Source organism: Argentina anserina, chromosome 5 (genome assembly GCF_933775445.1).
Source record: "Argentina anserina chromosome 5, drPotAnse1.1, whole genome shotgun sequence".
Lineage (NCBI taxonomy): Eukaryota > Viridiplantae > Streptophyta > Magnoliopsida > Rosales > Rosaceae > Argentina > Argentina anserina.
Genome location: NC_065876.1, coordinates 21,095,122 through 21,121,439, shown reverse-complemented (window position 1 = coordinate 21,121,439; position 26,318 = coordinate 21,095,122). Strand labels below are relative to the sequence as shown.

At 37.7% G+C, this 26,318-nt stretch overlaps 1 protein-coding gene across 5 annotated transcripts; it reads right to left on the bottom strand.

Moving 5' to 3' along the window:
• Positions 1–224: 224 nt before the first annotated feature.
• On the bottom strand, positions 225–26,310 carry LOC126794424 (uncharacterized). Of its 5 annotated transcripts, XM_050521139.1 has the most exons (4): positions 26,118–26,310; positions 25,540–25,600; positions 21,676–22,589; positions 225–705 (listed from the first exon to the last, which is right to left on the bottom strand). In XM_050521139.1, exons 3-4 carry the CDS (start codon positions 22,574–22,576, stop codon positions 545–547), a joined length of 1,062 nt encoding a protein of 353 aa, XP_050377096.1. In that variant the 5' UTR covers positions 22,577–22,589; positions 25,540–25,600; positions 26,118–26,310; the 3' UTR covers positions 225–544. The 5 variants fall into 5 exon arrangements, with proteins under 5 accessions (XP_050377096.1, XP_050377097.1, XP_050377098.1 ...); XM_050521140.1 differs by lacking the exon at positions 21,676–22,589 and having other exon boundaries at positions 225–1,619; XM_050521141.1 differs by lacking the exons at positions 21,676–22,589; positions 25,540–25,600 and adding an exon at positions 4,387–4,447 and having other exon boundaries at positions 225–1,619.
• Positions 26,311–26,318: the final 8 nt, after the last annotated feature.

Sequence of the window (26,318 nt, the reverse complement as noted above, 5' to 3'; positions counted from 1 at the left end):
TCTGATCAACGTGAGGTCAAAAGTTTGTAACATTGGCTGTATTGTCTGTAGCTCTTACTGGCAGGTTACAGACACCACATTCATCTTCAGTTATGTTCTATTTCCGAGTCAAATTGAGCTCTTACTACTGAATGGTATCAAAAGGACACAGAAACAAACAGACAAAAAATAATGTCTTGATTTCTAATAACATATAAATGAATTAGAATTCAAGAAAAAAAATGAATTAGAAAATCTTTAATATAATCACATAATACAAAGTAGGCATTTTAGTCCAATGTGCGACACATACAGAAGAAATTATTATATGCATAGGTTAAGGGGCAGATTATGGGTAACTGAGAAAATGTTACATTTGAAATATACTACACAACACGGAGAAAAGGAGCCATCATCTCCAGTGTCCTATTTCCCTTGCTATTCAAATGAGAATTTAATCAAGGCAAATGCGAGAAAGTAAAATCATACCTTCTTTTTATTTTTCTGTGTGCAGTCCTCCTAAATTTGTGTGCCTACCTATTCCCCCTCTCAACCATTTTCCAGTCTATTGTTCCTCACTATTTGCTTCTCTACGCCTACGTCTCCTCCCAGAGCGTCCCAACAAGACCCTGCCATGACGATGGAGCCGGCTCACCAAGGACATGCCACCATCATTATCACCGTTACTCTCATTGTCATCATCTTCATCAGAGGAATTCAAACCACCTATAGGAGTTGTGTGTCTGATGCCAACGCTACCATCTGATGCCTGGTGGAATGCCCTCTCATGCTGCCTCATCCGTCTGGAGGACCCAAATGCATGCCATAGAAGAACCACATCCAAACCCAACCCTAACCCCGCATTCCTTCCTGCAGCATCTGCATCAAACCCACCATCCTCTTCATCCGAATCAAATCCATAACTATTTCCTTCTATTACATAATCTCCGAAAAACATTGCCCCTGGCATGGACGACTGTATTGTGCTGATCACATCATCCTGTTCCCGCTCATGTTCAAGGCTTCTCCATTTCTGTTCAACTATAGGATCCACTTCCCGTGGCCGGGCTGACGGGTGATCCGTCTTAACATGCTTCCTAAGCTCCTTGTAGTTTCCAACAAATGAGCAGTTTTCTTGCATGCAGCTTCTCTGTTTTGCATCCAGATATTCTCGTGCTGGCTCAAGAACAGTCCAGCCTTTCACCTGGCCCCTACAGAGGGGACATGCAAGCTCTGTGACTTCACATTTCTCAACTGGCAACCCAGAATCTGGGATAACAATCAGATTAGTGTCAGAGCCATGCAATGATTGTGCATGATCACATGACACTATTTTTGTATAAGCTTTCTTGTACTGGTCAAGACAGTTGGAATGTCGAAAACTAGTTCCACACATGTAAGGACGACAGCCTTTGTCATGAGAGGAACATAGCAGAAGAACGGCATTATGAGGGTATTCCATGCACACAGAACATGTTGCATCTTCCCAGTCCTTTTTCTCCAAATTTTTGGAGAATTTCTTAGGGTAAAGATCCTCAAAGATATCTTGATTAGAGCACAATGTGTATGGAGCTGACCTGTACTGTCGGGAAACAAACCTGCGTCGTCCCCTGCTACCTTTTGCCATTTTCCGGGTACACCTGAAAACCATATTGCACAAATACAAATACATGAACCTTTAAAATCTGAGCTATATGTATTTCATATATTTATGTACATGTTATATAAAATAATTGTCACAAGCACAAATGCACATGGACACATACTAATCTGGACTTGAATTATTACTGATTAACAGAAGCAAATTATGAAAACAGAATATCACATTAGTAAATAAATCATATGCAGTTTTAGCAATTAATTAATTGAGTTACCCACCTTAAAATGGATGCAGAACAGAAAATACTAAATTTGCTGAGAACCTTTAGTCCAACTTGTAATGGAACAAAGGAAGTAAGAATAAAAATTATCACAAAAAAATTTATTATTATTATTATTTTTAAATATTCCCATCGGCAGTACTTATAGCATGCCAAGAAAGCATTAGGCAGCAAGTTGGAGGTACACATGACTCTTCATGGATCACACAATCAAATTCCCTCAGTCACAGTGGTCAAAAATCACCTATTCTATAGAAATTTGGAGTTTGTACATTTCTTATAATATTTGCGAAAGAACAAACATTCCCATCACATTCTTTATCATAGGGGTGCAAATTAGAAGTTTCCTCCCACATTAGAACTCAAATATAGCAACAAACCAGGCTTGGGTCTCTCGAAAAAAGGAAGAATGATAACAAGAGAGTTAACAGAAAAACACAAATAATGAAGAAAAGAATTGTTCACTTTAAGTCTTACCTGACACAACATGGAATAGTTCAACAGATGTGACAACTTAGAGCCATCTAGACCATCCAGAACAGTTGTTTCGATCACGTAATAACAAAAAGACATTCTTTCTTGACAAATTTTAAAATTATCCTGGGTAGGATTGTAGCCTCCGGACTTAGTTGGTGTATACTACGCTGCTTAAATTTAATACAGAATTCTGCAATAGCAAGATGCATATTCCAATTCAAACAGATTTTTGGAACCCATAGATGTTTAATAAAAATAATCTCAGAGAAAAGGGTTGTACAAAGAAGAGCAAAAGGGAGGGTGGATGATATGAATAATCCGAAACATTATTCTTAGTAAATCATGGACCACACTAACCTGGCACAAATTCCTCCAAAGCTTTACCCATAAATAAAAGCCAAAGGGATTTCAAAGAGCCAAAAATGTTACTAATCACAAAAGATTGAAGTGTGCAGAAATAGGAAGATGATCAAACAGGCATAAATCTATGACTGTTACACCTCATTTCAAATTTTAACCAAAGCTTGTTCTAAGATTGGAAACATATTAAAATAAAAGTGAATACACAATGCTCTGGAAAGTGAAAAGTTTTTCAGCAACTTCAAATTTATCCATCTGTAAATGTAGCAGGTATCACAAGCTATTCTTTTCAAACTTCTGATAGACCGACTGAAGAAGGGTCTACGTCTGCACAAGTACAAAAGCGTTTCACTTTTAATTTGTTCAATAAAGACTATTTTGATTATTCACTGTGGTGATGATATTGTTTATATAAGCCTGATTTTTTTTCAAATTAATTATAAATCTAAATAAATATATAGAAATATAAAATAATGTACTAAATTTTTTTTATTTAATTTTTATTAATTTTTGATATCTAATTGTACATTAAATTATATACTTTATATTGAGGCAATGAACATACAAAACTACAGAAACAAGACGAGTGACGCTATTCTTTAATTCTCTGCCAGCCGATATCAAAAACACCATCTCTACAGCTGATATTAACAATGGAGTCAATGTCCTTCTACTCTACTCTTTGTTTCTCTTCATACTGCACTTCATTAGATAAAAGGCAAAATTAAGAGCGTACTTATACTCTATATGAGATCGAATGAAATTTTTAGGAAAGAACTTCTGAGAAGCTATATAAAAGGATTAAAACTGATGGGATCTAAGGGTGCAAATAGAACAAAATGTATCAGAAACAAGTGTATAGAGTTGTGGTTGTATAACTGTCACTCAAAACGTTCGGTTTAGCTGAAAAGTCAGGAATACTCATACCATTATATGTGCCTAACCTATAGCTATGGGGGCAAAAAAGACTCCCTTAACTAAATTCATTATATTAGTGGGGGCACAGGCCCTCACTAAGTCCTTCATAGGCTCCACCAACACACAAGACCATAATTTTTTACTTGGGAAAAAATCCAGATCCTTCTGAACATACGGTGTACTCAGCAATTTAAATTAGGTGTCATATAGTACAACGATACCTACCCGGTTCCAGAAAAATTCAGCCATGAGACTTCAACCTTCTCCACTCGAAACACCAAGGAACATCTTGTTCTCCACATCTCAGGATACCTTTTGATCTCACTTCTTCACCATATCTAAAGTCTCACGTTTTCATTCTATTTTTCTCTTGGGAAGCTTTTATAGTCTGAGTTGACTACCCCACAAATACATTCAACTCACGTAAATGACTCCAGAATGTACAAACAAAACACAGAAAGACATTCAGCAATTCGAAGACACCACATCAGTGCTAATACCATAAGAATTACGGAACCAGAAACCAATGTGCCAAGCAATCATATCAAAAAAAAAATCCAAAACAAACCTCACAAATCAATTGCAATCAAACATCAAAACAAAGTATTGAATGCAATGCTAGACGAGAAGCTAACTAATTTCAGGAACAGAAAACAACCCTTAAACCAACTCTCAAATCATTAAAAATACAAGGCCAATTCAGCCCAGAAATGTACATTTTAAGCTATGAGTATAATCCGGACAACCCAAAATTGAGAACCAAGAGCCTAACCTGGATGGAGTCTGAGCAATTCTGGATCCGAGATAAGTTAGTTGCAGAGACAAAAGTGCATCTGAATCAAATCATAAGCCAAACAACTACACTGGATCAGAGATATACAGGATAACGTGTTAAGTTAAGGAACCAGGCAAGAAGACAGGTTCACACATTAATTAAACAATCAATAATGAGAACATGAAGTCACATGGCCTCTTTAGACTACCCATCTCTTAGAGAGAGATCCACAATACTAATATTCAATTTCACAATCCTAAAAACTAAAAACACACTGGACCAAAAAAATTCAATCTTTCAAATTTCTGGGCACCATTTGTTTAACCCCAAATCGTAATTTTTAGCCCAAAAGCGAAGGTGCTACACCAATTGGGAAATTGGGTTTGCTCAGCTTACAAGCAAAGCAAATACCCAGAAATAAAGTTTCAACCTTTACACCTATTCAAAGAGAAAACTTCATAAACTCTGCATTAATTTTCTGCAAGCATAGAGATAATAATGAAGAATGAACAGAAACAGAAACAAAGGGAGGAGCCGAAAGAGCATCGCACCAGATAAAAGAAGAAAGCTTGAAACTTTGAAGAGATGGGATTTGGGGCGAAGGAATCGAAGCGAGTAAAGAGGCGGGAGGGAGAGATGGATTGGGTGTTTGGGAGTGTTTTTAGATAGTTCGACTCATTTCTACGCAACTTTGGGTTATTCGAGTTCTCTCTTTGTAAAATGAGACCAGTTTTAGGAGAGAAGGAAGAAGAAGATGAAGAGATGGGGGGGGGCCACGCGAGGGGTGAGAGCGTGGAGGGGGCGCGGAGTGGGATACTGGTATAAGACTATAAGTGGCGTCACGTTGTGCCAGGTGGATTTGGACCGTAGATTTGTGCCAGGTGTCGAGCAGGGAGGCGCTGATAAGGAGTTCAGGGCTTTGATTGGAGAAGTGGTGTGGACTAGCCAAGTGTGCTTCTGTAATTCAAAGCAAGGAAGAAGAAGTGGTTCATGAGTTTGCCCAAATGTTAGTTGTTTCCTCGTTCGATTATCTGATATCAGACATTGCAGTGTGTTAGATGAAACTGTAAGTGATAAGGTGCACAGACAGCTCGCCATTTATTTCGAGAGGTGTACTCTTTTTTTAGTCCGGGAGCTATCAACGTCTGGACTCTGGAGAAAGTCTCGTATGCAAGTTCTGTTGCACAACAGTGAGCGAGTATGCAAAGTCGCCCATCAAAGATCATATGTATAAGGTTATGTGAGCTTGATTTTTAGTTTCTTTATGTACTGGGAAATTGATGGGCTTATTCTAATCAGCATTTCTTTTATGCAGTGTGGTCGTCCAATATGTTCCGCTTTATTTTCATTACAAATTTACAAGAAATTGGCTCGTCACTGATCAGTAACACATTGTTATGCTTGTTGGAGTCCCTTGTCGATGAATGCAAGGTAATCTTAGCTGAGCTTAAAGTTGGTTGATCACGGAGATTGGTATGATTAATATTTGTTTTCTTCAGTTATCAGTCCCCATGCCAATGTGTAGTGTTTAAATTTAGGCTTCAAGGGCGAGCCATTAAGTAGTACAGATTTGACTTCTGTTTCAACGAAATGGCAGAGGATTAGAAACATGATATCTGGGCAATTTCCAGACTTATGGATATATGTTTTGAAGGATGAAAACCGAAACGCCTTGGAGTTTTTCTTCATCCAGCAGCAAACGTTTTAAAAATAGAATTAGTTTTTCCGTTTATACTTTTTTGTTTTTTATTAGAGATTGTGTCTTTATCTGGCATGAGTTACTATTCCAAAAATAGTTATCTGGTCTCTTGTTGTATTTGTGTTTTCTTTTGCACCAGTGCTGATATATATTGATTTCACTGTTTCGTTGCTTCTTCTTACCTTTGGTTGTTGGGTTACCGTTGATGGCGGGCCTTTCAAAATTTCTTGCTTTGAACTTCATGTCATATTATCTTTGGCTTTATGTGGCGCTATGGTATCATTTTTACTTTTGAGTTCGTTGTGTGAACATAATCAATCCTTATTAGGTTTGAAATTAATTATCTCTTACTTATAATTTTATTTTTTTATTTTCATATTAGATTGAAGAGATAATTAAAAAAAAGATATGCAACAATTAAATAGAAGGCGATCATTAAATGCATAAAACATGGCATGATTTAAAGAATAAAACATGGCGTGATTTAGGAAATAAAACATGACATGATTTCTGGAATAAAACATGACATGATTTAGGGAATAAAGCATAACATGATTTAAGGAGATTAATGAAAGATGCATGTTCAAACCAAGCATACCCTCCCTCTTTCCTCTATATATACATGGTTTCACCTCTCAAATATGATCACTTATCCTTTGCATTCAAGAGCCAAAACTCTACCAAAACTCTACCATAAACTTCCCTAAAAAATTAGTCAAGCCGTCCACCCCAAAACCATCATCATCTCCACCGAGTTTCACTTATTGCAGCCGTACTTCTAAGGTTCCTACAACGTGTGATTCTCGCAACTCAGCTCAATGGCTTCGTCTATTTGTGTTAATCTACAATTCTTTATCTATGAAGACTGTAAGTTGTTGTTTATGTGGAAATATTGGTTTTGTATTTGTTTTAGAATTTTCAGATTGTATTTGATATGTTTTTGAGACTGTGCTGAATCTATGTTCTTATAATTATTGAAGTTTGTATTTCTATTGTTGTGTTCTAATTATATTTCTCATACTTTTAGATAATTTTTAGATATGTGCATATGAATTTAGTGCTTGGATGCAGTCACTAAGATTGTGTTTGAGTGCTAGTTACATCAACCATATTGACACAAATCGAATCATGCCCTAAGTAGGTTCGGTTTGTGTTGTTTAAAAGTGGTAAAAATTCTGGAAATTTGCATGTGAAATCATGGTGGGTGACGCCACACATGAAACATGTCTCCAACAAAGATTTGGTGCTTAAATGTCATCTTGTTTAATTTCTACCCTAAGTGTTGTTAAACTTGATTGCATGCAATTTAGGTGAGATCCTAAGTCAACCTAAACGTTAATAGAAATCTTGCATGATTAGATGTTTCCCTAAGGCTCTAATTGTATTGGTGTCAAAAAGTATATAATTGGTCAAATTAGAATGCATGATAGGTTCGAACTTGTAATTATGTGGTGTAATGGTAAATTTGGTTTAAGTTTGTTAAAGAGAAGTCGATCATGTAAATAGTAATTTAGGTTTTATTTCAGTAGTTAATAATCAATTTCAAACCCCCCATTATTTGTTAACACTAAAAGTTTAGAGTTCCCTTCAATTCCCCGGAAAGAACGATCTCTGTTTATTCTATACTAACAATGATGTTTTATAGGGTTTATTATAGACGTTTTAATTAACGCTCTATCAGGGTGATTGTTGATCGATTGACGAAGTCGACACACTTTCTTCCAGTATCGATGAAGTACTCAGTGGATGTGTTAAGGAAGTTATATCTGGATGAGATAGTGAAACTCCATGGTGCACCTGTTTCCATTGTTTCAGATAGGGATGCACGTTTCACTTCGAGGTTCTGGGGTAGTTTACAGAAGGCTTTGGGTACTACCTGAGATATGAGTACATCATTTCATCCTCACAACTGATGGGCAGACAGAACGGGTGAATCAGGTGATTGAGGATATGTTGACAGCTTGTGTTTTTAATTTTAAGGGAAGTTAGGAGGATCACCTGAAGTTGATTGAGTTTGCCTACAACAATAGTTACCATTCTAGCATCGACATGACACCTTATGAGGCTCTTTACGGTAGACCATGTAGATCACCTATCTGTTGGGCCGAAGTTGGTGATGAAGGGTTGATGGGTCCTAAGGTTGTTCAAGAGGCTTCGGAGAAGATCTCGATTATTCAAGATAGGATCCGAACAGCCGAGAGTAGACATAAGACCTATACAGACTTAAAGAGGAGACATGTCGAGTTTGAGATTGGTGATCATATGTTCCTAAAGGTCTCACCTATGAAGGGTGTGGTGAGATTTGGCAAGAAGGGAAAGTTAGCTCCAAGGTATGTTGGGCATTTCGAGATTCTTGAGAATGTAGAAGATTTAGCCTATCGGCTAACTTTACCTACAAGCGTGTCTGGTGTTCATAACATCTTTCACATTTCCATGTTGAGGAAGTATGTACCAGTTGAGTCACATGTGATTGATCACATCTCCATTAAGTGAAGGAGAACACCACCTTTGTTGTCGAGCCGGTTCGTATCTTGGATAGGTCGACAAATAAGCTTCGTAGGAAAGAGGTGGAGTTGGTTAAGGTTTTGTGGAGTCACCATGATGAGGGTGATGCATTTTGGGAGCTAGAGTCGGATATGAGGACAAGGTATCTGCAGCTGTTTGTTGAGTAGAGTACTAGAATTTCGAGACGAAATTCCTTTAAGGGGGGTAGAATGTAATAATCCGAATTTTCGAGTTTAATTTCTTATAATTTCCTGTAAATTATTAGGCTTGGTAAGTCGAGTAATTTCACATTCTACACCTTCTCGTTGATGTCTTTACGAAATGAAAGTGATTTTGGAAATTAAAGGTTGAAAAACGTTATGTATTCAGTGGCTCAAAAGTTGACTTTTAATCCATCACTCAGCTCTGAAAACTTCCTTCACGAAAGTAGTAGAGCTCGTCGATACGAGTTCATACACACGCGATGTCGTATTTGAAAGTTGTTAGCAACATAAGTTTGGTTTCCAATTCTGGAATGGTATAAAAGGACATTTTTAAAAACCCTAAAAATAAAAAATAAAAAATAAAAATGGAAACAAGAGCAGGCCGCGTGACCCCGACCCCCATTTTCGCCAGAAATCGCCACCGACCTTCTTCTCTGGCGATCACCTTCCTCTGGTTGTCGTGACGAAACAATTCTCGGCGATCTACGTCTTGACGCAGGTACGAGCATGTACTACTCCTTGTGATATGTGTTTTTGATGTTGGAAGTTTTGTGGTTTGATGAAGTTTTGGGTGGATGAGAGTTTGGTGCGCGTGCCGCCGCCTAGGGCGGTGCGTGGCAGGAGGTGTGGCGGCGGAGAGTAGGTATTAGGCCCTAGTAGTGTTGTAAGTAGAAAATTGGTTGGTTTTAAGGGCTGCAAGTGAGGTCACGCGCGGCTGTCTTGGGCGGCGTATGAGAACCACACACGGTTGTGAAGGGCGGTGTGTCAATAGTTTTTAACTGTAGTTAATATCCTACTCTATTTTATGCGGGTCGTTTCTAAGCATGTGTTATGCCACTAGGTGACCGACGAAATGAATGAGGGAATCTCACTTAGTGTTGTAGAAGTTGCACGCATAATATAAAGTGAGTAAATTTCACTATGACAAGTCTACCCTTGGCGGTGACTTGCATTTATGTTAAGATGCATTTAAGTTAATGAAATGATTTCTCTGAAATGAGTGAACTATGACGTCTATATAATATAGTGAGTTGTGTATGTATACAAAAATGATAAATACAATACATATATATAATATTTGCTATATTATATACGTTACGGTTTTTATTTAAATTATGTAATTTTTATTGCTTTCGATTAATTGTGGCGGATGAGACCAGAATGAATGAAAATGTACCTTCCGGTAAATTGGAGGATTTTTGTGGCGAATGGGGCCGGAAGGGAAGAAATTGTACCTTCCGGTATAATGGATTATTGGTGTGACTGTTATATAATTTGTTGTGTATGAGTCGCTTGATTTTAGTACGATATAAACACGAGTGAATTGTTATATTGTACGTGGTTTTAACATTGAGTCTTGTTAAAACGTTTTCTGTTCTTTGGGCTTGGTGATGACATTTAAATTGGGAACCAAGCCTTTAGCCGGGTGTTGGTTACGATCAATTAGAGCTTTAGTCTGTCTGTCGTTATACGACATGAAGGGTAACCAGATGGGCTGCCCGGGTCTCATGAGTACATATGTTTTAAAATGTTAATCATTACAATTCTTTTGTTTTGTGATGTATGTTTAAATGTTGGTTTACTAATACGGGCTAAAAAGCTTACCGGGTTTGTGTTTACAATCCCGGTGCACAAAATCGATGGTGTATGAGATAGTTCTACAGGTGGAGATTAGCAGGCTTGGAGAGCTTACACAGAGGATTACTGAGGGTTCCCCTCTTTCGTTTTTAGTGAGGATCGAGTGAATATTATATTTCCAATTGTTTTGATACTTGTGTACATAAATTGGTGGTGTATTATTCAAGTCGACTGAGTCATACTTTAAACTCATTTTGATACACTGTTATTGTAAGATGATTTCAATATATTTAAGATTATTTTATAGTTTTTCATGACTTCAAATTTGAATTTTTATCATTCAGAATTTCAGAACTATGACATCGCATATTGCTTGCGCGCTCTATCTACACAGGAGGATGAACCACAATTAGAGGTGTTATAGCCCAACCTAGTCTTTCGAATTGTTTACTTAATGCTCAAATATTTCCTATCTCATTTTAATGTTGTCATTCGACTGGTTTTAACAATATTGGTCCTACTCTGGCTGTTTTTCTTTTACAAACCGAGAATCTTTCAAGATATCCGTTCTGCCCTTGATGCATGGTTAGGAATTTCTACTACAGACGTGTGCTCTCCAGATGACAAATGCGTCTTGGTGTCTGAAAATACAGTGATGCTCCTATATAATGTTATCGATTTGTTATCTATCAAGGTTCGTCTTTCTACCTTTGGTGGTGCTCTATGTTTCACAGAAAGGATAAGTATATTTGTTTCAGGAAAACCCTTGAGCATGAGGTTTATAGCAAGGACTAAAATATCGGTAATTAAGGATATATCGAGGCTTTAAAAAATAGAAATTTCGACGGAAATATCGGGGAAATATCGATATTGAAAAATAATTAAGAAAATTGATGGAAATTTAAATAAAAATATAGAAATTATGGATGTAATTTTAAGAGATGTTTCTTTAATCAATTGTCTACTATATTTCATAAGAAAATATTGTAGAATTTTTTAGTCTATAAGGAGTTGTAGTGATTTGAGATAGAGCAACCATCGAGAATTCGTAAAAATTGATTTTAAAATATAAACATCTAGTTGACTTGAAAAGAATATAGTGAATAATGTATTGTTGAGCTTCTCTCATAAATTCATCATCAATTTATATGATAGTAGGTAAGTGGAAGAAACATATTAAGAAGAACAAATGAAATAGTAGTGGTGCAACAATGCATTACATCTTTTTATGTATTCGTAGTATAGTAAAGTTAACAAAGGAAAGAAATTAAAAATTAGCTAACAATGACTTTTAGTTGAATAATAAGGAAGGAAAAAAGAAACTAATAAAATTAGTTGGGATTAGACAATTTATCAAATGTTTTTTGGAAGATGGTATATATCATAATAATTGCATAAAAAAACAATAACATGAATTGGTTGAGATGGTAAGGTCATAGAGTGCCTAACCATGTGATTAGGGGTTCGATTCCCCTAAAAAGCATGTTTGAATTTTATTTTGTGGTGGCGACACGTGGCAAAACGTGGATATATCGCGATATTTCCCAATAATTTCGAAAATATCGCACGAAATTATACTAGTATATGAAAGATATATCGTAAGGCGAGAAAAACAAAATTATCGCCAAAATATCGACGATAATTTCGATTTTTCAGTCCTTGGTTTATAGATTTCTTGCTGCTATATTTTTACTTTCTGCCTCAAGTGAGCTTTTTTCTTTGTCATCTCTGGCAAAAAGCTCCCCGCTAATCATTGGGCTTCTTACTTTCATCAAGCTTCGATCGGCACACATCTCGATTACCATTTTTTCACGAAAATATCTGAGAGCTGTAAGCTCCAACACCCTGTAAACAGTGAGGTATGTCGAAACTTTCCCATTCTAATCTATAAGTCTATTTGTACGAGCATCTAATCAACCTACATGCTTTCAGTCAATTTATGTAATAGAGTTTGAACAATTATGTGTACAATGGTCAATATCTCCCAAGGACAATGCAGATGGTAATTTTTGGGAATTGGGAAACTTTTGACTCCGGTCAAAGGTAGTTCAGCAATGAGATGAATCATTCTCATACCTTTTAGTACAAGTTGACATTGGTCTCAAAGTTTCTATTGGTTTTACTTTTCTCTACTTGTAAGCAGGGGTGGGCATAAAAAACGGAAATCCCGATCCCGTCTCGATCCCATCCCGAAATTTATAAGGACAGGACAAGACGGAGGTTTAAAAACGTTTGTCCCGTCCCGATTCCGTCCTGCTTCATAATAGTGGGATAAGACGTGGGACGGATAATTTATATCCCGCTTCGTCCCGTTCCGTCCCATCTTTAATGAAAATTAAAAAATTCTTATATATTTGTATCAAAATGAAACTAATTTATGTTCTTAATAACTCCAAAATTATATCAACTCAAATAATAATGGTAAATTATAATATTTTTGAACATAATATGCATTTTTTTGTTAAAATTTCATTATTGAATGTTAATTTGTTATGAAAAAAATAAAAATATAAGTTTTTATTTAACTTCATAGGAATGTGAGATTTGTCCTGATCCCGTCCCGTCTCAACCGGGATTAATCCCAAGTGGGATGCATTCTTAAAAACCCTCGTCCCGTCCCGATCCTGTCCCGATTCAAAAGAGTGGGACGAGACGTGGGATGAGCCTCGTCCCGTGCCCACCCCTACTTGTAAGCGTTTTGACATCCTATTTAGTTTGTGAAAATTAGAATTGAAGCCAAGTGTTACTTTTATATATGTTTAAGCCAAGTGTTACTTTTTATTTCAGGGGGCACATGTGGCTAGCTCATGCTTGGTATCAGAAACACAGAATTTGCACAGGTGATTCTTGTCACTTTAGAGTGTGGCTAGCTCATCCCCTTCTGTTCCTACCTCAATGCAGGGTCGGTCCAGAGTCAATTCCCGACCTTGAAGAATTTGTAACAGAATTTTTTTCAGGCCTTCCATGTACCACAATTATATGTATAAGTGTGCTTGGAGGCCCTTATGCTAGTCTGTTACAAGATCTGTTGTGTTTCCCTTCAAATGTGCATGCATGGATTCTGGTTTCACGGTTGAACTATAAGAATCAACCTACCAGTATGCTTTTGCCAGTGGATTCAGTATTAGAAGGTCATTTTGTTTAATAGATACGAATTAAAAGCATGTCTTTTAACATGTGATACTTGATGTATGAATTCTGTCCTGCTGAACGGTTTGCCAATTTAACAGGAGATTCAGATGATGTTAATTATTCCGATATCAAGGACTGGCATTGTCCATGGGGTTCCACTGTGGTGGATGATGTAGCTCCCGATTTTAGAATGATATTGGAAGGGACTCATACGTCCTCTATGAAACATGCTGTACAAGATACGAATGAGAAAAAGCGTTACTGGTGGGTGCAGTGCAGATGAAGAATTTTGATTGTCGCCTTGGTAATTTTTTGAAGTAGGTTATACTTTCCTTCATCTCTTTGTCTGCAGGTTGCCATAGGTTTAATTGGGTAACTTTTAGGTTACCTGTTATTGTTAACATTAGGTATCAGTATTTAGTATTCGAAACTCTTATCATTTGACACTCCCGAGTTATGTATTTATGCACCAGGAACTTGGAAGATTCATGGTTTGGTAGTTGGAAACTTTTGCTACTGGGTGAATGGTTAAACCACAAGCAGTTGGACTTGGTACATAAAAGCTAGTTCGCAGTTTAAAATCCAAATACAAAATAGAGATAGATGAGAATATTTTGAAAATCATTCTTGGGGGTTCGAAATATTCCTTTGAAGGAGGTCCACGTGTTACACAGCTTTTTCTTAAAAACGGTTCCTACAAAGTAAAGTTGGATATTCAGAGGAAGAAAACGGTATGGCATCATGTAATGAATTTATAACATGACTGCAGACTCTCTTGCTAAATGTAGTATCAGTCATGAACTTGGTATCATCACCTTTAAAGATCCTCCTGCTCATGCTGCTCAAGCCTTTCTTGATGACCTGTGTCCTACTACTCGCTCCAGAAGATCTGGCGCCTGCTATAGCTTCTAGTTTGCTTTTCCTTTTGCTTGTGTCTCTTAGACACCGATTGTACCCAAAAAAAATATGAATTTATTAGTGGCGAGAACATGTCTGAGTTGGCCTACAAACTAGTGTTAGAAGTAGTGAATGAGCTTGAAGGATTACATTCTTCTGTAAACATAGAGCCAACAATATTAGTTTGATTCCCTAAATTTTCCCCTCACAATTTAGAGATGAATTTTCCTATAGCTGTCCCTTTTTCTGGAGTACTATAATGGAAAAGTGAATGAACTTACTACTATAATGTATATTCAAACAAATTGTACAACGTCTTTTTCCATAATTTACAAGTACGCGTACAACCTTAGAAATTCCAAAGCTATTTTCAGTCTGAAAGATTTTGCAGGATCGATTATATATGCAAGGAAGTAGAGTTGGTGTTTCAACTCATGAGTGTGCTCTAGATCATCATTCACCTTTTTGAATCCCGAGTCCTTGACATGTATAGTTGTATACCAGCATTGACTAGGCTTATTCTCCTCTTTGCTAACATGGCATTTAAAAAGTGTAGTTTACATATTCGGACATTTAGTTGATACTTGTTTTTTTATTATATCACTTGGTAGATATCATTATTTGCATATAATATGATTGGTGATTGTTTAGTATTTAGATATCAAGTCCAGTCTAAAGTATGTTACAACAAGTTGATCAGCTGCAGATGCTTCCGTGGGAGAACTTACCAATCCTTAGAAACCAGGAGGTTTATCGCATGCCCTCTGTTGGGAGCATTTCGACAACAGCCAACAGAAACTACCACAATCAAGATCAATTTCAGAGTATTGACACCTCATTTCCACTGATAGATCCCTTGGATGCGTTTTATCTTCTGAATCCCAGTGGTGATCTAAATTATACGCAAAATGAATTTGAGATATGGTTCAGAGATCAAAATTTGGAGGTAATAGCTCTTTCTATCAAGAAAATATATACCATGTGGAAACATGCAGATTTTAATTTAGAATAGAATATCTGTAGTGATGTGTATCTATCCCCTACTCAGATGCATCATTGCATTTCTCACCATTGTAGATGGACCAGAGCATTTGACTATGAATCATAAACAGGAGCTATGTCTCATAGAATAATGTTTTACTCTAATAACTGTTCAGGGAAGGCAGTGTTAGAAATTTGATCCTGAATTCCTCTTGTAGAAGTTAACAAGTGCAAACCAATATAGATAAATGATTGAGAACACAAACACAAAGTTTACGAGGTTCGACAAAGTACTTGTTTATGTCCCGCTGGGTTTCACTATAGAAGAACAACACAAACAAAAATATAAGATCTCTTGCAAGACGTTTTCACCAACACTCAAGACCTCATTTGTTCCCTATGTTTTACCTTGATGTCTAACTACTGCTACCTATGTCCCTATTTATAAATGTTTAAACCTGAAACCTATAAGTCATTAGAAATTTATTCCCAATAGACATAGAAACCATTACCAAGTAGAAACCACCAAAGTGTTCATTCTTTGATCAAGATCTAATGAATCTTTATCCTAAGTGGAATTAGATCCACAAATCTAACAATTTTCCACTTTGAGCCGATTGCGCCAATAGCAACAGTCTTCAACACTCTTCAATCATAGCAACTCGAAACCCACCACAACAAACATCTCTTTCTTCAAGTTTGGAAACCAACTGATACTGATTTGACATCTCTTTCTTAAACTTCTCAATCTCATCGAAGTCCGCCCCAGCTATCAACATATCATCTACATACAATAAGAGAATGATATAAGACTTTTCAAACCTCTTAAAGTAATAACAGTGATCTGATTGACATCTTGTGTAGCCACTTCCACACATGAATGCATCAAACTTCTTGTACCACTGCCTTGGGGCTTGTTTTAAGCCATACATGCTCTTTTGCAGTTTGCATACCAAGTCATTCTTACCAGGTGCTTTAAAACATTTTGGTTGCTGCATGTAAATTATCTCCTTCAAATCTCCATGAAAAAAGCAGTTTTGACGTCTAGCTGCTCCAAATATAATCCTTCAGTTTCCACTAATCCAAACACCACCTGTAGGCACCCCTACTAGCATAAAGCTAGTATGGTATGCCACCGAGCATAAGCATCACTATCTAGGCGGATCTACAAGTCACTATGTGGCTCAACCATGATATCTATAGCGTACCTCGTCATACAAGCTTCCAATGATAGTCAGAACTCACCAAGACACTACCGGAAAGTCACATTTCCTGCCTCATCAAGATGGCTCCATAGCAAGCCTAGAGGGGCACTTGTCCCACATTGAAGAATATGTAAATGAGAGGGGTTCCCTCACCTATAAAAGGGACTCATCATCCCATTTAGAGAAAAAATCACTACTTGTATAACTCAAGGCTATTTGCCTATACTAGTGGATTCAAGTGGATGTAGCTTACCCCAAGAGAGGGAGGTTAATCACTATACTTCGCGTGTCAAACTAACACTCACTAATAGCTAACTGTGTTATCAGCTACCCATCCGGTAATCACCACGTTAACACCACCTGAATTGTTGTATGCTTAACAACCAAAAAAAAAGATCTCATCAACACCCTCCTTTTACTGAAAACCTTTCACAACCAGCTTAGCTTTGAAGCGTTTGCTCCCATCAAGTTAAATCCACTTATTTTGTAATGTTTTCTTTTCCCGCTGGCAATACAGTTAACTCCCATGTATTGTTGGACATGAGAGAGTCAATCTCATCTTGCATAGCACCCTCCCACTTAGCTGAATTTTCATGTTGTATCGCCTCATCATAAGTCACAGGTTCACCACAGTCAGCTAATAGCAAATAGTTAGCACAAGACGAGTATCTATTTGGCAGTATTCCTTTGTTACTTCTCGACGATACTCTTGTCACAAAAGGAGGTGTCGTTGGCTCAACATTAGGAACTTCATTATCAGGTTGTGCAGCCTTAAGAGCTACTTCTTTTTGTTCCTTCCCATGATTAACCTTAGACACATCTTTATCAGATATATCATCCAATCTTACAAACTGTCGATCTTTTCTTACAAGACTTTCAGGCTTTGTTGCTTGCCTATTCTTATACATCACATTTTCATTAAAGATGACATTTCGGCTCCTGATAACTTTCTTGCTTTGCATATCCCAAAACCTATAGCCAAACTCATCCCCGCCATAGCCGATGAATATGCACTTTCAAGACTTAGGATCTAACTTGCTTCTTGCACCAGACTCAATGTGAACATATGTCACGCAACCAAACACTCTTAAAAGTGATAGCCCTATGTCTCTTCCACTCCATTTTTCCTCAAGTAGAAGATTATTCAATGGCGCTAACGGTCCATAGTTAATAAGTAAGCAGCAATATTAACCGCATCAGCCCATAACATATCTGGCAATCCTGCGTGTATCCTCATACTCCTTGCGCGCTCATTCAAAGTCATATTCATGCGTTCAGCCACTCTATTCTGCTGTGGATTTCCAGGAATTATTCTTTCCATCATGATCCTGTTCTCTGCACAATACTCTTTAAAATCATTACTAAAGTATTCACCTCCCATTATCCGACCTCAAACATTTGATCTTCAAACCTGTGTCAATCTCTACGATCGCCTTCCACTTCTTGAAAGTACTAAGAACTTCCCATTTATGTTTTATAAAGTAAACACATACTTTCCTTGTGGAATCATCAATAAGGCACGTAGTACCTTGAACCAGCCATTGAAAGCTCAGGTGCAGGACCCCACACATTAGTATGAACCACCTCCAATTTTGCATCTTTTGGCGCCTTGCCACCCTTTGAGAAACTGACAGTTTTTTGCTTTCCAAATATACAATCTTCACAAAGCCAATTTTCACTGAGTTCACACCATGTAATTTACCTTGTGCCTGAAGTACACCCATTCCTTTCTCGCTGATGTGCCCAAGTCTACGATGCCATAAGTATGCATCATCCTTCGGACCATTTTCCTGCCTTGGACACACTTCGTCATTTTCCTTCTTGGACTTGGACCTTCCACGATTATTGTTTGAGAGTTTGTTAGACGTACTACCTCTATTTTCCATAGATAACGCAGAACTTGAAGACTCATCAAGGTTATTAAGTCTTCGAGTCTCCTCATTCAAAAGAATGTCACGCACATCATTAAACTTTAACTTCTTCGTAATCCTAACTCCACTACAAATTGAGTTCACAGTCACATCCCAATCTGAAGGCATGGAAGTCAACAACACAAAAGATTTGATGTGTTCGTCGAACTTTACATCCACCGAGGCTAGTTGCTCAATAATATATCCAACTACTCCAACTTGTTGGCGAACAAATATATCCTTACCCATCTTCAGAGTGAACAGTCGTCTCATCAAGTATAATTGTTAACGGCGTTTGGCTTCTCATACATGTTGGATAGACTATCCAACATTCCCTTCAATGTAGTCTCCTTGATGACAAATCACCGTACTTCATTTGAAAGCGATAATCGAACTGCTCTAAGGGCCATCTTGACAAATTCTTCCTCCTTCATCTCTTTTGGGAGCTGGCCACTTAAAGTCTTCGCAAGCTTCTTCATACTCAGGTAATTCTCGATCTGTGACCTCTATAGGATATAGTCATTGTCGTCGAACTTGTCGATCCTCTTCTCAACGTCTTCTATGCTCATTGTTTCCACTCTAGAACCAGGCTCTAATACCACACCGTTAGGAATTCGACCCTGAATTCCTCTTGCGGAAGTTAACAAGTGCAAAACAATATAGATAAACGATTGAGAACATAAATACAAAGTTTACGAGGTTCGACAATGAACTTGTCTACGTCCTCAAGCTGCTGGGTTTCACTATAGAAGAACAACACAAACAAGAATACAAGATCTCTCACAAGATGTTCTCACCAACTCTCAAGACCTCACTTGCTCTCTGTGTTTTACCTTGATGTCTAACTACTGCTACCTATGTCCCTATTTATAGATTTCTAAACCTGAAACCTATAAGTCATTCGAAACCTATTCCCAATAGATATAGAAACCATTACCAAGTAGGAAACCACCAAAGTGTTCCATCTTTAATCAAGATCTAATGAATTCTTATACTAAGTGGAATCGGATCCACAAACCTAACAGGCAGGATGTGCACCTCCTGCTGAAGAATTGGCAGTAGCGCTGAAAAGCCATGATCTATTTATGTATTTTAGCCATGGATGTGGTATGTTTTGATTTTTTTGTTGCTTATGTGTTGCTATATCTATAGTTCTATACAGTTACTTCTGGCACTGTTTTGGTGATAGGTTTCCCAACCTTTTTTTAACTTTTTTTGTTTGTACGTGCTGTGGTACAGGACAACAATATATACCTAGAGGTGAGATTCAGGAACACTGTGCCGCAACTCTCCTGATGGGATGAAGTAGTGGTTCTCTGAGACTGAATGGATGTTATGTTCCACAAGGTACTCCACTATCCTACCTGCTGGCTGGTTCTCCTGTCATTGTCGCCAATTTATGGACAGGGATATTGACCGATTTGCAAAGTCCATGCTCGAGTCCCTGTGTCGGTTGTGCCCAATGCATCAAGAATGTTGGAAAGAAGAAATTTGGCACAAACCTGTCTTGTGAGCATAGGCCGAAGGTTGGATCATTCATGAGCGAAGCACATAAAACTTGCCAGTTACCTTTCTTGATAGGAGTGGCACCAGTATGCTATTGTGTCCCAACTGGCATATGGAAATAGGAGTTGTAGTACTAATAACCATCACCTGATAGAAATGCAGATGTATATAAATGATGCTAATTGTATAGCTTTTCCTCCAATTTTGTCAATATATTAGCAAATGAGTATGCACTAATCAAAGAAGAGCAAAGCCAAAGTAGCACGAAACAGCCATAGTGAAGGATGCTTCAACGCTTGGCATTCCTTTTTGTTTTTTTTTTCCTCTGCACTTCTCGGGTTTTCCAATGTCGAGCTAATTATGTTTTGTTTAATAACAGCAACCCTTTGAAATCAAAGTTCTCCTCCACCTTTCACCCTCATGTTCCAGGCATTTAGCGACGTCCATAAGCACTTTAGGTTTAATCCTTGTGCTTGTTCCTTATGCAATCTTGGGAAATTAGAGTCTCGCTCCCCCACTTTCTTCAGATTGGGTTGGATTGTTTTGTTTTGTTACAACATGAAGCTTTATGTCGAAAGAAACACTCCAGTGTTTCATGCACGGAAACAAAAATAGCTTTGAACTCTGAGCAACCTAAGGAGGCTATAAGTTCAGTAGCCAAGTTTTGTTCGAGTCAAGCTTCACGTCTTTATAACTAGGGTATACCAGATTACCAGAGACGGTTTCTAATCAATCAAATAGTTGTGATACCCCTCAATTGGTATCGAATGCTTTGCAACTAGTGAAAGGTGGCACCAATCCTATTTGTTGAATGATTACCTAACTACTACAAGATCCACCAGCTTGGCTGATACTAGGTTGAGATCCACCTCAATCTCAGCAAGGCCACATCTTCATCAATTTCAACATAGAACTATGGTAGGCAAATGGGGATGTCGATTCGAACTTCGGCCACCATTCATGTACAATTTTTTTCTCGACACTCGAGGATATCCTCATGCCAAGGCTTTGAAACTGCCAAAGCTGGCAGGTTACAGACACCAAATTCAATCTTCAGTTATGTTATATTTCTGAGTCAGATTGAGCTCTTACTACTGAATGGTATCAACAAAAGGACCTAGAAACAAAACATGTCTTGATTTCTAATAACAAAGAAATGGATGAGAATTCAATATAAAAAAACAAATAAATAAATTAGAAAATCTTGAATATAATCACATAATACAAATGTAGGCATTTAGTCCAAAGAGCAATACATACAGAAGAAATTATATGCATAGGTTAAGGGGCAGATTATGGGTAACTGAGAAAATGTTACATTTGAAATATACTACACAACAGAGGGAAAAGGAACCATTATCTCCAGTGTCCTATTTCCCTTGCTATTCAAATGAGAATTTAATCAAGGCAAATGCGAGAAAGTAAAATCATACCTTCTTTTTATTTTTCTTTGTGCAGTCCTCCTAAATTTGTGTGCCTACCTATTCCCCCTCTCAACCATTTTCCAGTCTACTGTTCCTCACTATTTGCTTCTCTACGCCTACGTCTCCTCCCAGAGCGTCCCAACAAGACCCTGCCATGACGACGGAGCCGGCTCACCAATGACATGCCACCATCATCATCACCGTTACTCTCATTGTCATCATCTTCATCAGAGGAATTCAAACCACCTATAGGAGTTGTGTGTCTGATGCCAACACTACCATCTGATGCCTGGTGGAATGCCCTCTCATGCTGCCTCATCCGTCTGGAGGACCCAAATGCATGCCATAGAAGAACCACATCCAAACCCAACCCCAACCCTGCATTCCTTCCTGCAGCATCTGCATCAAACCCACCATCCTCTTCGTCCGAATCAAATCCATAACTATTTCCTTCTATTACATAATCTCCGAAAAACACTGCCCCTGGCATGGACGACTGGATTGTGCTTATCACATCATCCTGTTCCCGCTCACGTTCAAGGCTTCTCCATTTCTGTTCAACTATAGGATCCACTTCCCGTGGCCGGGCTGACGGGTGATCAGTCTTAACGTGCTTCCTAAGCTCCTTGTAGTTTCCAACAAATGAGCAGTTTTCTTGCATGCAGCTTCTCTGTTTTGCATCCAGATATTCTCGTGCTGGCTCAAGAACAGTCCAGCCTTTCACCTGGCCCCTACAGAGGGGGCATGCAAGCTCTGTGACTTCACATTTCTCAACTGGCAACCCAGAATCTGGGACCACAATCGGATTAGTAGCAGAGCCATGCAATGATTGTGCATGATCACATGACACTATTTTTGTATAAGCTTTCTCGTACTGGTCAAGACAGTTGGAATGTCGAAAACTAGTTCCACACATGTAAGGACGACAGCCTTTGTCATGAGAGGAGCATAGCAGAAGAACAGCATTGTGAGGGTATTCCATGCACACAGAACATGTTGCATCTTCCCAGTCCTTTTTCTCCAAATTTTTGGAGAATTTCTTAGGGTAAAGATCCTCAAAGATATCTTGATTAGAGCGCAATGTGTATGGAGCTGACCTGTACTGTCGGGAAGCAAACCTGCGTCGTCCCCTGCTACCTTTTGCCATTTTCCGGGTACACCTGAAAACCATATTGCACAAATACAAATACATGAATCTTTAAAATCCACTATAGGTATTTCATATATTTATGTAAATGTTACATAAATAAATGTCGCATGCACACACATACTAATCTGCGCTTGAATTATTACTGATTAAGAGAAGCAAATTAAGAAGACAGAATCTCACATCAGTAAATAAATCATATGCAGTTTTACTAATCAACTAATTGAGTTGCACATGTTAAAATGGATGCAGAACAGAAAATATTAAATTTGCTGAGAGCCTTTAGAGTCCAACTTGCAAAGGAACAAAGGAAGTCAGAAAAAAAGTTATTTTATTTTTAATATTCCCATAAGCAGTCCTTATAGCATGCCAAGAAAGCAATAGGCAGCAAGTTGGAGGTACATATGACTCTTCATGGATCACACAATCAAACTCTTTCAGTCACATTGCTCCAAAATCACATTCTATAGAAATTTGGAGTTTCTACATTACTTATAATACTTGCGGAAGAAAGCATTCGCATTTACATTTTTTATCCTAGGGGTGCAAATTAGAAATTTCCTCCCACATTAGAACTCAAATATAGCAACATGGTGGGCACTAACGGATGCATTACCATTCTCAAGTGAAGTAGTTCTATTCTAAACAAACTAGGCTTGGGTCTCTCAAAAAAAAAAAGGATAGATGATAACAAGAGGGTAACAAAAAAACACAAATAATGAAGAAAGAAAAGAACTGCTCACTTTAAGTCTTACCTGACACAACCAGGAATAGTTCAACAGATGTGACAACTTAGAGCCATCTAGACCATCCAGAACAGTTGTTCCAACACGTAATAAAAAAGAGACATTCTTGCTTGACAAATTTCAAAATTATACTGGGTAGGATTGTAGCCTCCAGACTTAGTTGGTGTATGCTAGGCTGCTTAAATTTAATACAGAATTCTGCAATCGCAAGATGCATATTCCAAATGTTAACAATTCAAACCGATTTTTGGAACCCATAGATGTTGAATAAATATAATCTCAGAGAAAAGGGTTGTACAAAGAAGAGAAAAAGGGAGGGTGGATGATTTGAATAATCTAAAACATTATTCTTAGAAAATCATGGACCACTTCTAACCTGGCACCACTTCCTCCAAAAATTTACACACAAATAAAAGCCAAAGGGATTTTAAAGAGCCAGAAATGTTACTAATCTCAAAAGATTAAAGTGTGCAGAAATAGGAAGATGATCAAACAGGCATAAATCTATGAATGTTACAAGACACCTCATTTCAAATTTTAACCAAAGCTTGTTCTAAGATAGGATACATAACAAAATAAAAGTGAATACGCAACGCTCTGGTAAGTGAAAAGTTTTTCAGCAACTTCAAATTTATCAATCTGTAAATGTATCAGGTATCACAAGCTATTCTTTTCAAACTTTTGATTGACTGACTGAGGAAGGGTCTACCTCTGCACTGATCTTTCATGCACCAGTCCACAGGAGGTCAGACTTATATAAACGATATCATCACCAGCAGTGAAGAATCAATAGTCTTTATTGAACAAATTAAAAGTTGAACGCTTTTGGACCAGCCACGAAATTATAACTCTCTTCCAACGTGGCATAAAATTCAATCCAAGGAACTTTTCTTTAAGTGAAAACAGTAGAGGGTCCATAAAGTAGCTCAAGTGCAACCAAAGAAAGCAGACTTGTGCAGTAGAAGTGAATGGATTTTAGTTACCCAACCATGAAAAGGTTACAAAAAACATCTATTCCTCAAAAAATTCTCCACATACTGTTTCGTTCTGCTATTTTATCCCTATGAGACAATGAACATACAAAACTACAGAAACAAGACCAGTGGCATAGGCAGGAAAATATGTATATGGGGTAAAAATTACTTTTCTTTAATTCTCTGCCAGCCGATATCAAAAGCACCATCTCTAGCAGATATTAACAATGGAGTCTATGTCCTTCTGCTCTACTCTATGTTTCTCTACATACTGCACTTCTTTTGAAAAAAAGAAGAAGCAAAATTAAGAGAGTACTTATACTCTATATGAGATAGAACGAAATTTTTAAGAAAGAACTTCTGAGAAGCTATGTAAAAGCATTAAAAACTGATGGGATCTAAGGGTGAAAATAGAACAAAATGTACCAGAAACATATGATTGTCACTAAGAGAGTTTGGTTAGCTGAAAAGTCAGGAATACCCATACCATCATATGTGCCTAAGCTATAGCTATGGGGGCAAAAAAGACTCTCCCTTTCACTAAATTCATTGTATTAGTGGGGGCACATGCCCTTCATAGGCTCCACCAACGCACAAGACCATAAATTTATTTTTCTTGACAAAATCCAGATCCTTCTGAACATACGGTATACTCAGCAATCTGAATTAGGTATCACATAGTACAATGATAACTATCGGGTTCCAACAAGTTTCAGCCATCATACTTCGACCTTCTCCACTTGAAGCACCAAGGAACATCTTGTTCTCCACATCTCAGGATACCTTTTGATCTCACTTCTTCACCATATCTAAAGTCTCACGTTTTCATTCTACTTTTCTATTGTGAAGCTTTAATAGTCTGAGTTGACTACCCCACAAATTCATTCAACTCACGTAAAGGACTCCAGAATGTACAAACAAACACAGAGTCATTCAGCAATTCGAAGACACGACATCAGTGCTGATACCATATGAATTGCGGAACCAGAAGCCAATGTACCAATCAATGATATATAAAAAAAACAATCCAAAACAATCCTCACAAATCAATTGCAATCAAACATCAAAACAAAGTAATGAATGCAATGCAAGACGAGAAGCTAACTACTTTCAGGAACAGAAAATAACCCTTCGAACCAACTCTCAAATCATTAAAAATGCAAGGCCAATTCAGCCCAGAAATGTACATTTGAAGCTATGAGTATAATCCGGACAACCCAAAATTGAGAACCAAGAGCCTAACCTGGATGGAGTCTGAGCAATTCTGGATCCGAGATAAGTTAGTTGCAGAGACAAAAGTGCATCTGAATCAAATCATAAGCCAAACAACTACACTGGATCAGAGATATACAGGATAACGTGTTAAGTTAAGGAACCAGGCAAGAAGACAGGTTCACACATTAATTAAACAATCAATAATGAGAACATGAAGTCACATGGCCTCTTTAGACTACCCATCTCTTAGAGAGAGATCCACAATACTAATATTCAATTTCACAATCCTAAAAAACCAAATACACACAAGACCAAAAGTTAAAGTCATGAAATGTAAAAACAATTCAATCTTTAAACTTCACAGCACCCATTTGTTTAACCCCAAATCGTAATTTTTAGCCCAAGAGCGAAGGTCCTACACCAATTGGGAAATTGGGTTTGCTCAGTTTACAAGCAAAGCAAATACCCAGAAATAAAATTTCAACCTTTACACCTATTCAAAGAGAAAACTTCATAAACTCTGCATTAATTTTCTGCAAGCATAGAGATAATAATGAAGAATGAACAGAAACAGAAACAAAGGGAGGAGCCGAAAGAGCATCGCACCAGATAAAAGAAGAAAGCTTGAAACTTTGAAGAGATGGGATTTGGGGCGAAGGAATCGAAGCGAGTAAAGAGGCGGGAGGGAGAGATGGATTGGGTGTTTGGGAGTGTTTTTAGATGGTTCGACTCATTTCTACGCAACTTTGGGTTATTCGAGTTTGGTCTCTTTGTAAAATGAGACCAGTTTTTAGGAGAGAGGAAGAA

Excerpts from the sequence above, each read along its gene's own strand:
- LOC126794424 (XM_050521139.1), bottom strand. The coding sequence starts at position 22,576 with ATGGCAAAAGGTAGCAGGGGACGACGCAGGTTTGCTTCCCGACAGTAC. Across the intron at positions 706-21,675 it reads CAGACACACAACTCCTATAG|GTGGTTTGAATTCCTCTGAT; the intron begins GTGGTTTGAATT and ends CAACTCCTATAG.